This window comes from Typopeltis vanoorti, chromosome 1 (assembly GCF_054136105.1).
Source record: "Typopeltis vanoorti isolate ZY-2024b chromosome 1, IOZ_Tvanoo_1.0, whole genome shotgun sequence".
NCBI classification, from domain to species: domain Eukaryota; kingdom Metazoa; phylum Arthropoda; class Arachnida; order Uropygi; family Thelyphonidae; genus Typopeltis; species Typopeltis vanoorti.
In genome coordinates, this window is record NC_143549.1 from 181,262,563 (window position 1) to 181,274,684 (window position 12,122).

The following is a 12,122-nucleotide window of genomic DNA, read 5'->3' on the forward strand; positions in this document are numbered from 1 at the left end:
CCTTGATACTTGGGCAGAAATTTTATGCAATTCAAATTCTAACATGAATTTACATTGTATTAATTTTTTATTTAAATCTCAACTTGCATTTCAATTTGTCAAAATATAAGTAAACTGTCTCTCCCTTAAGAAAATTTGATAATTCATTGAAAATATTTAATTCAAAAAGTCTGATGACCATTTCATTGAAATTTTAAGTGTGGTCAAGGTGATTTAGCATAAAGCTTAAAACAAGCAAAGAAAAATGCATGGCAGAATGCAAGACTCATGTTAAAAAGGTATGTCAAAGCTTTTATTAACTCCCTGGAACATTCCCTTAAAACATATGATAAACAGTAACCTACCATTTTATATGACCTTCAAAACGATGAACCTTGTGTGTGCCAACCGACTTCTGGTATGGCACCATGTAATTATACTTCAATTATCTGACCTTTCAATTAGCAGAATGGCAAACTGCTTTCCTAATGTGGTTGGATAAACAGCAGATTATAATACCACTAGCCCTACAGCCTTATTAACAACAAGTTTACTCAATTTCTCATATACTGCCTGCTCACTCATCATCAGTCCCTTCTCCTTTCCAATGCTCCGAAGTTCTATATGATGTTGCATTCATGAGAATGAAGTACCCTTATAAATTGCTTATTTAATATCTCTACTATATCCTCAGCAGTGGTGCTTATCATTTTACCATTTTCACCAACCAATATCCTTCCATATCGGTTGGTGAAACCAATTAGCTAACTCTACTCATTCTGCACTTTTGCTACTCTTTCCAAGTGAATCACCTTTCTTTCCTGCTCTGTACTCCTCCTGAAACTGATTATTACCACATCCTGTGTAACCTTCATAATACCTTCTTCTTCTTCCCAACTGCAAGCTTCACTTGTTCTTCCAACCATTTCACATCTATCTTGACCTTTGGAATACATTCAGATGTTGTCCTCATCTGATAGGGATCTAAGCAGCATTAATTCCCTTTGCATCCAATTCCTCATTCCATGATACAGCTGCAAGCTTATTCCCTAAATCCCACATTCCATTTTCCTACCATCTCTGGCCACTAAAACTTTTTCTTGTCCACTCCACTCCACTTATCCACTTCTGTATCTAGCATCCACACTCTTCACAAATATCGCATTCTCCACTCTGAGTCTCCCTATTTACCTGTTTTGTTCTTCTTCTCTCTCTCTCATTCCCTTCACTTATGTTACTCACCTTTCTAGTCACAAGCTCTCATGTCTTCTTGCTCTTCCATATCACATCTTGCTTCTTCTATTCCCTGCATTCAATCACTCTCCATTCCAGCAACAGTATCTCCAGCTGACACACACCAAAAATATTTATAATTATCTCTCATATACAGCTTCATCCGTCCCTCAAATTCATCCCACATGTTCATAAAATACACTCCTTTCTCACACAGCTCTGTTAGTGTAGCATTCATGATCTTTGCTAGCTAACTCAACTCACTACTCTAATACAATGACAAAAAACACAGCCTACCTTTCCTACACCCCTCTTATGTATCTTTTAGTCTCCTCAACAACTTACTGATATTTATTCACATACTCTCCCTGTTACCGACCACACAGTTCATTCTTATTACCATTACTAACACTTTTGCTCACTTACCCCCCATATCCAATGCTTCAATTAATCTGTTCATTCTACCTACAGGAAAAACAAAACTGATGGACTTTTGCTAACACCTCTCATAACTGAATCCCTCTATACAGAATCTCTCTACACAGAACCACTCTATAATCATTTGTTACCTCTTTCACATGACCATCTTTCATTCTAATCTTCCTCAGTTCATGAAGGTCTTTCATACTTGTGAAAGCGACATCATGGAGAGTTTGAGACCAGTGGATGAGGAAGAAAATAGACTGACTGTGAGTGAGCAAGAGGTATACAGAGAATCAAGCAAACTTGATGTGAATAAGGCTTTGGGATTTGATGATAATATCACCATGTATTTTGAAGGAATGTGGCTTATATTGAGTCCAGTTTCAAAATGAGTAGAAGGAAGGGAGGGAAGACTGTACTGCTTCATAAGGGAGGTGACAGAACTAGAGCATCAAATTATAGGCCAATATGCATGTCAGGTGTTGGGTTAAAGTGTTGGTTAAAGATAATATCACAACAATAGTACCACAACAGTAGTATTTTTGATAGACAGCATGGATTTGCTAAAGAGATGTCATGTTTTAGTAATTACTCACTATAAGGGAGATGGATATACAGTGGTATACTTAGATTTTTCAAAGGCTTTTGAAAGTTACATGATAAGTTGATAGCAAACTAAAGCAGATGGGACTGGATATCAGACTAGTGCATTGGATTGGCTATCTGATAGGTACCAGCAAGTTGTGTATGTGGGAGCAATATCCTGGAAGAGGAAAGTCACTAGTGGTGTATCTTAGGGATCAGTTTTAGGGCACTGCTGTTTAACCAGTATGTTAATGATATCAGGGAGGATTTGAATTTAGCTGTTTGCAGATGATGCAAAGTTGGGAAGAACTAGGAGGAGTATAGCAGATGTTGTGGCCTTACAAGAAGACCTGAATAGACTGAGTGAATGGGCACAGGAGTGGAGATACCAGTTCAATGTTGTGAAATATTATTATTATTAGCATCTGACCTCTGTGGAGTCAGAGACTCATCATTGGAGATACACACTATCACACCCAAAGCTCCTCCAACCATGCCTTAAACTGCTTCAATGTGTCTACATTCACAACACACTCAGGCAAAGCATTCCACTCATGAACCACTCCCTATGCAAAGAACCTGCTCCTCACTCCTCTGATCACACACTCCTTATACAGTTTCCAGGGATGGACTCTTGTTCTATCCCCTTCTCTCCCCATTTTTTAAAAAAATTTCTTCCATGTCAATCTGGTAACAACCCCCGACTTTAACTTATACGTCTCAATCATATCTCTCCTCCTATTCATGAAGCTTTGCAATTTACGTTGTTTCAATCTATCCTCATACTCCACATACTGAAGACCACTGACCACCATGTAAAGCTTCTCTGGATCCTTTCTAACATATCCTCATCACCATGGAAACTCAGTGACCAAATCTGCACAATAATCCATATGAGACCTTATCAATGCCTTATACAATGGATTCATAACCTCTTTATTTCTGAACATCAGGCTCTTCCACATCATTGCCATTATTCGATGTGATGACTTCACAATTTGAGTAATGTAGGCCATGAATTTTAGCTCCTTGTCTTCCATCACTCCCAGATCTCTCATCTCCTCTACCTCCTTCGAAGTTTACCAAACAGGTGTATACTTTGCATCCCATCATTGCTTACCAAATTTCATAACATTACACTTTGCAACATTGAACTGACAGTTCCACTTATCTGTTCATGCATACAATATATTCAAGTCCTCTTATAAGGCCATAAGATCTGATTGATTCTGCATTGCTCTCCCCTAAATTTTCATCATTTGCAAACAGCTGCATATCACCAGTTAAACCCAAAACAAAATCATTAATATATAAACCGAGCAATAATGGCCCTGATAGAGACCCCTGTGGCACACTACTTGTGACTCTCCTCCTTCAGGACATTGTGCCCCCATATACAACTTTCTGATACCTATCTGACAACCAGTTACTGATCGAGCTCATTAGTCTGTTATCCAATCCCATTATTTGCAGTTTATTTAACAGCTTTTCATGTGGGTCTATCAAATGTTTTTGCAAAATCTAAGTATACCATTGTATATATACCTCCCTTGTCCAAGACATTTGTCATCTTGTTATAGCATAGCATCACCTTGATATAATTTGTTCCAACAATCACATATAAGGTTTTAAAATTTGGAAAACAAAGATAGGATGTAGAATTTACTTTTGGTAGGGATATATTGTTGGAGGTGGAGGAAATCAGAGATCTTGGTATCACGGTTGATCTAAAATTTAGAGGACATATTGCCAAAATTATGAGGACAACACAATGAATTCTGGCAATGATGTGGAGGATACCGACTTGTAGATGTAAGGAGATTCTGGTTCCATTGTATAAGGTCTTAATTAAGCCACATATGGACTACTACTATGCACCAATTTGGTCACTGCTTTCAAAAGGATGAAAAGATATTGGAGGATCCAGAGGCAATTGATTAAGCTAATTTTCAGTCTCTGGAATGTTGAGTATGAAGAAAGGTTGAGCAGATAATAATAATAATAGGTATAAAAATATTTATAACCCATTGATGTTTTTTTAATGGAAACATTGATAGCCTCAGCTTGTCCAAAATGAAATGTTAGTGACATGAATAGAAGTATAAGGGTACAGAATATTTAGGCAGGGCAGGAAGGATAATGGGGCAGTGGAGTGCTTCTTATGATAAGTGATGAGATTTTTTCTCTCAGAGCAGAGACTTTGGAAGGAAGTGGCAGCAATGGCCGAGACCCTACGGTGTGAGGTGGATGCAGGTATGATAGAATATTTAGTGGGATGTTCCTATAAGCCAGGTAAACAGAACATGAAATGTTTAAGCAGATTACTATGACAAATGCAAAGTGAGAGAGATTTTAAGAGAAATTTTAAGTAGATCAGTATAAACCGGGCCAAGAAAACAATATACAATAGAGTAAGGGAACAGAATTTATGAAATTCTGAGGGACTAATATCTTAGAAAACACGAAGCAGAGGGGAACATGATGGTCAAGATTATTGGATTCTGTCCTAGCATGAGAGCATTTTTTGTAACTAAGATGTTATCCTTGTCCCTGCTGGTAAGAGTGACTGTATGCCTGACTTAGAGGATAAATATACTCTATATGCAGAATTATCAAGAAGAAAGGAATTATAAAGCAAGTGACTACAATCTAGTAATCAGCTTGGTGCTGTTCCATGGATGGATGAAATGGAGGTGAGAGAGATATCAGCAGTGCATCGGAGCTATTTGTGAACATTACTTCATTCTTCAAACAACAAAAAATATCACCTGCTATTTTATAAGCTGCATATGTGCCTGTCTTTGGGGAAAGAAGATGTCAAAAGGTAAAGAGCTTAAATTTTGTTCTGCCTCAAAATTTCACACATTAGTTTAACATAAAATTGTCAATTTAAAAAAAAAATAATAATAAAAAAAAAGGAAATTCCAGAATGTTGGTCAATGGTTTCCAACAACTAATACTCAGAATGCTTTATGTTAATTTAAGTAAAAGAAGTATGTAATAATCGCTCTTAATCAAGTGACTTTTAAAAGTATCATTTATGTTAAATTAAAAAACTCTTAACTAATGTAGTTATAAATAAAATAGGAGAAAAAACTGACACATTTGCAAATTCATCTGTTCACAGTGGAGTAGTCATGCCCATAATGATAATAATTGTAAAAATAATTAAATTATGAAAAACTACTAAATCTCACCAATGCAATTCTCGGGTGTGAGGCTATTGGCTAAAAATTCAGCACAATGTTTGGCTGCTAGATGCATTCTTAAATTCCGTGCTGTTATGTAGGTATCCTTCACTTTGTTTTCAGGAACCTCTAATCTACAATATAGAGATCATACAAGTTATCAAATTAATCCTTTCCAGATTAAATATATTACATTTAAGATGCAGTGGTGTATAAAGCTTGTCATAATTTTTAAAAATAGCACAGTTGACTCTCAATAAGAGCATACTCATTTCAAACTATAACAAACTGCTAAAGAATTCCAGTCTAAATTCCACATGACTGAAACCATCATGACTGAAATTCACCCAAAACAAAATCATCCATAATAACAAACTATTCCTTGGGTTCTTATAAATTTCATGTAGTAAGAGTCAATTGAACCTAGAAAACATTTTTTGCTGCCTATCGAGAATCTAATATCTGTTAATTATAATTACAATAATAATAATTCTTATTATTAGAGACTCTGCCTTTGCAGTTGAAGCCCTTTATATGGGCTTTTTGATTTGAAGGTGAGTTAGCCAGTTTTGTAGAGGTGACAACCGAGTTTCTGCTCTTGGAAACTCAGGTTTTCATTCTCCTGCAAAACAGATGAACTAGCCAAAAGGACACATACATAATTAAGATAGACATATTTTGTAGCAGGTAGGAATTCACTCCCTATAGCAGTATTAATTTTTTAACAGTCTATCTTGAAGTTCATTAGACCAACTTCACTGCCTCCTCTTTCATTCTCTATGCTTCTGTTCTTTGGAACAGCCTTTCCCAAAAAATACAACCCTCAGCTGTTCAAAAATAAATAAATAAAATAAACACATTCCCTCTTTCTTCTTATCCTCTTGTCCACATAAGGCACTTATCCACTATAGGTCTTGTGATCTTTCTTGTGTGGATTATATATATATATATATATATATTAATTAATCCCTGAGCTTAACATATTAAGGAAGTTTATTATTAGTAGTATTATTTCTTACATATCACCATGGAATCAAAGACTCATTGTGGAAGGGCCACTCTAACCATTGTTTGTACAAAATCTATCATTGCCATACTTCTCCTTGAGAAGCACTCAAAACTACTCTAGCAACTCATTCCACTTATTCACCATCATCTTAACTAAAAATTAGTTTGGACATAGTCATTTGCCTCTGAATCTTCTCTACCACTTTATCTCCACAGAATCAAGGTGATGAGATCTGTAGACAGTAGTCCAGATGCTGCCTTGTTAAAACCATAGAAGGAGGAATAATAACTTCTTATCCCTACTTTTCAGTGTATTCAATAGTACCATAATCTGATGTGCTGTTTTGGTTGCCTTTACAATATATTCTCTAAACCTCAACTCCTTGCACACAGTAATCCCCACATCTCAAGCTGAATCAATTTCTTACAGTTAAGTTCAAGAGTATACAAGAATATGAGCAGACTGCTAAAGTAAGACCTACAAGAGTTGTTTGAAAAGTTGGTAAAAAAATAAGTTTACATTTTTTTTTTTTTTTGGAAAAAATCGCCTTCATTTCTCAACAGTCTCCATCGAGGTCTACACATTTGGTCCAGTGAATTTCCAATTTTTTTATTCCATCTAAAAAGTATGATTTGTCAAATTGTGCAAAATAGTCATTGACAGCCTTGATGACATCCTCATTCAGAGAAAAATTTTTTCCACTGAGCCGAATTTTTAAGTTTGGGAACAAGAAGTCAAACGGGGCCAAGTCTTGAGAATATGGTGGATGTGGAACCAATTTGAACCTCAATTCATGCAATTTTGCCATTGTGAAGGCCGATGTGTGGGACGATGCATTGTCTTAATGAAAGAGCACTTTTTTGTGCACTAATCTCAGCCATTTTTTCTCCAGTTCTTCTTTTAAACGGTCCAACAATGACACATAATAGATTCTTGTAATTGTCTTACCCTTTTCCAATAGTCTATCATGATAATTTCTTGGGAATCCCAAAAAAACAGTGGCCATCACCTTCCCAGCTGACAAAACAATCTCCGCTTTTTTCGGTGCTCCTTCAATGGGCATTGTTCACTGTTTTGACTGCTGCTTTAACTCAGGTGTGTAGTGGTGGATCCAAGTCACGAATCGATGCAAAAAATCCTGCAAATTGCGATTAAACATCACCAAACACTGCGTTGAAATGTCTTTTCGCATACATTTTTGACCGATGGTCAACAATCGCGGCACCCATTGTGCACACAGCTTTTTCATGTGCAATTTTTTGTGCAGGATATTATGCACCTATTTAGTTGAGATGCCTACAATCTCATTAATCTCATGCACTTTCACTCGGCAGTCTTCCATAATGATACCATGGATTTTGTCAATCATTTCCTTCGTAGTGACTTCAGTCGAAGATGGAGTGTGCTTCATCTTCGATGGACTTACGACCACGTCTAAATTCATTTATCCTAAAATAAATAGTCTTTAATGCTGGCGCAGAGTCCTCATGAACTGCATCTAACTCAGCTTTGATCTGCACAGCCATCCACGTCTTCAAATAAAAGTGTTTTATCACTGGACGAAGCTTGTTTTTCTCCATTTTTATGAAAAATGCAAACATGGGCATTTTAAATGTTTGCCAAACAAGAACTATGTGTTGCATGTGGCTAAAATTTTGCCAGGGATCATGAAAAAGATGATACATGTTGACACTGGTATGAATGAACGAATTGTGTTGCTGTCTATTGGAAATATACCAAACCTTTCAAACAACCTTCATACCTTTAACAAAGCCATACTGTTCTCAACAAAGAACCTAGTGCTGTCTACCCACCTCTGGATGGGATTCTTAACCTACTGTTCCAATATTAAGGAAGACAATAATAATAAAAATTCTTAATTATCATCCATTAATAATTATTAATTAATGAAAATTATATGATTATTATTAAATTATGAAATTACTAAAAAAACTGAAACACTACATAATGTTATAAAGGAATTACTTCAAAAACTTCTCTCATAATGACAGAGACACACATATTGCATAACACGGTCAACCAACACTTTTTACACCCCCTAGGTCTTTCAATAACTCATATAGTTATGCAGTGACTTCACATCTCATACCCACGCTACTCAACAACTTACCACAAAAATTAAAACATATAGGTAATTACAGAACATTAAAACACAAACTGCGGAGCTATACCAACACAGTTAATATAGCATTAACACCCATATACACTTCACAAACTACAAAACTGCAACATCCAATGCCAACATCCATTCTATCCATAAAAAGTACCAAACAACATAAATCCCACTCTCCTCATAAAAGCCTAGCTTCGAAGTCAGTGAGATTAGCCCACATCAGCATGTCTTAATCAACTAATCCTCATAATCACCATTAACATAGTTATTAATATTGCTATTATTCACTTAGCACTTAACATTGAATTCTTCAAACTGACTGCAATGTGTTAACTGTATAACTAAATAGCCTAAAGCACCTCCATAGTGCAATTGGAAGACCGATGGTATGTTATTCCCTTCGATTGGAAAAGGCTTAAGTTCAATTCTCGTCTTGAAAGAGGAATCTTAATGTGGGTTTTTTCAACTGAAGGTAAGTTAGCCAATCTCATATGGAGATAGCAGGATTTTTTCCTCCTAGAAACTTGGGTTTTTCATCCTGCATACACATAAATCGAACTTGAGAACATGCAGTTTACAGATAAAAAAATACTAGTGGTGGTGATATACAGTAGATGGCAGTGGCAGTTAGCTGTAGTTGGTTGATTAAGTGGTGGAGATGGAGAGTTGTAGAGTAAGAGCCTTCCCTCGATGAATCTTTGGACTCCTTGGAGGTCATGTAATAATAATCTCTCTGTGAAAGATATATTTATAAAAATAAAAAAAAAAGAATATATTCAGAATTGTATACTTAATCCCTGTAGTGATGAAAGAACGTAACAACTATATCCTAGTTGTATATAAAATATACAGTGTATGAAAGCTGATGATAAAGAAGGTGGTTTTTTAATAGCATTATGAGTATAACAAGTATTTTAATATAATATAAATTAAAGATGCCAAGATGTTATATTATTGGTTTCATCTTTTATCCAATGACTTCATACTATAGCTGATGACTTTACTCTATAAATTAAATATGCCAAGAAATTATATTCTTGGTTTCATTCTTTATACTTCATATCCTTCATCCTTAAACCATATTCTTGGTTTCATCACAGAACTGTCATGAGCTTGGTCACTCGTCTCTGAATCCTCACCACCACCTCCTGGTCCTGTAGAAATGTAGGTGACCAAATCTGTTCACAATAGTCAATATGTGGCCAAATCATAGCCTTATAAAGAGGGATAATAACTTCTCTATCTTTACTTGTCAGGGTGTTCTTCAACATTCAAGTAATCCACTGAGCTATTTTGCCAGTGGATTACTTCCACTGGCAAAATAGCTCAGTGTCCTCTGAATTTCAAATCTCTATCCATCATCATCATCCCCAAATACCTAACCTGTAATCTAGTCCCACCAATATGATATAAAGTATGTAACCCATTTAACCTTATATTTTACAACAATAAATTGACAACCATTGTCCTCTGCCCACACTGCCAATTTATTTAAGTCATTCTGCAAGATGTCTATATCACCTTTATCAATCATTGGCCTCTCTGGTTTTGCATCATCAGCAAACAACTGAATATCCCCCCCCCTCAAATCTTCAGTGTTATCTTTAATGTACAAATTTAATAGTAGGTGACCAGTGGAGTGCCCTTGTGCACTCCACTGGTCACCTTTATGTAATGGAGCTATCTTATCCTCTTTCCACTCCCTTGGATCCTTGCCAAAGCTGACTGAGACTTAGATTAAACAACTTCATCAGAAACTATGAGTTAATTCGCATATTCTCATAGTGAAGGAGCTGACATACCGTCTAAGCCCACTGCTATATTTGCATTGGTATTTTTCAATACATTGAGTACCTCCAGTTCATATATTTCAATTTTCACATCAGTCTATGTCAAGTCAGTAACTGCATATTCACCACCTGGATGATATACCCTTGCAAAGTGATCACTAAGTAACTGAACTATTTCTTCTGCTTTTGTCACTTTCCTGCCATCAGCACCGAGTAAAGTTATCTTTCTGTAATCATTCTTTCTCTTACTTGTGAAAATATAAATATATAAATATAAATATTTATAAAAAATGTATATATATTTATAAAAAAACTGTTTTGGATTTACTTTGGCCTGCTTAGCTAAGTTTCTCTCAAAATCTGATTTAGCCTTCTTTACCATACATGTTACCCTTCTTTCTTGTGCTTTATATTGCTCACTTTTTCATTAAGTATACCTCTCATTATCGAATCCCCACACAATACTTTCCCTTTTCTCCCAGTTTCTTGCACTTTTATGCTTTTCTCACTCTTTCTTTCTCCTTCTGCTGTACCACACTCCAATTGTTTCTCCAGTCGCTTGAGCTCATGTTTTATCCTGTGAAGGAGTCTGCTTAAGTGTGCAATTTCTTTTTGCAATGGCATCTCATCAACCACATTGTTACTTTCATCCACTTCCTTCAAACTCTCATTCCTATTTCATGCACTATCATTCACTACTTCTGCCACATTCTCTATAACACTTTCAGAGTCTTGTTTTATATCCTTAATATCAATCACTTCTTTCTTCCACTCCCAACACGACTCACATTTCCTGCCTTCATTCATGAAATATTTCTGACAAACATTCTCTTTATTCTTGCTTCTAGGCCGGCCTGGTTGGCCGAGTGGTTAGCGTATTCGCTCTCCAGCCAAAAGGCTGTGGGTTCGAATCCTGCCATGGGCATGGATGTTTGTGATTGTCTGTGGAAATACCAGTGGTGGTGGACAGTAGATGGTGTTGGTGTAGTTGGTGGAGACAGAGAGCTGAAGAGTAGGTGCCCTCCCTCAATGAGTCGTTGGACTTCCTGGAGGTGCCATGTAATAATAATAATAATCCTTTATCCAAGTATAAGCAAACAAAGTTTATGCATTAAGTAATTTCATTGCTGGGCTACTTGTATAGAGGCTAATGACTTCACATTGCCTTAGCATTCCATAATGCAATGCACATACCTTTACAGACATGTATAATGCTGTTCATTATGGGAAGCATTACTACCAAGACTGGTTTCGACCTTTATTGAGGTCTCATCAGTGGGAGCAGACCCAGAAGTGATACCAAGGTTGAATAATGCAGAAGTCATATTTCCATGTACAAGTAGTGAAAAGGTATCAACTCCTTATTACTAAAATACTATGGATTAGAGATAGATGTTGAAACTAAGGCAACTGATGTAAAGTAATTAGCCTCTATATGCAAAGTAGCCCAGTCGTGAAAATACTTCAAGCGCAAACTTTGTTTGCTTACACTTGGATAAAGGATGAAATCAAGAATATAATTTCTTGGCATCTCTAAATTATAGTATCATATAGCAGTGAAAAAACTTTCACTTAGTTATACATGTGATAACAAATAATTATTTGTTAGCACATATGGGCACAATGTATAAATTATAATAATACATATGAATTATGAAGATTGAATAACTTTTTTTTAAAAACAAATCTGGTATTAATACTATTAATAATAATTATATGTATTAATTCTACTTACTGTAACAAAAATGAAGTATTTAGCAATGAAACTTTGGTATTGTAGT

At 35.8% G+C, this 12,122-nt stretch overlaps 1 protein-coding gene across 1 annotated transcript in view; it reads right to left on the bottom strand.

Moving 5' to 3' along the window:
- Positions 1-12,122, bottom strand: part of LOC150110685 (influenza virus NS1A-binding protein homolog) — a 281,744-nt gene that overhangs the window by 118,768 nt on the left and 150,854 nt on the right. Inside the window, exon 5 of the mRNA XM_090404830.1 lies at positions 5,418-5,542. Coding sequence (XP_090260956.1) covers positions 5,418-5,542 — 125 coding nt within the window. The remainder of the gene's footprint in view (positions 1-5,417; positions 5,543-12,122) is intronic.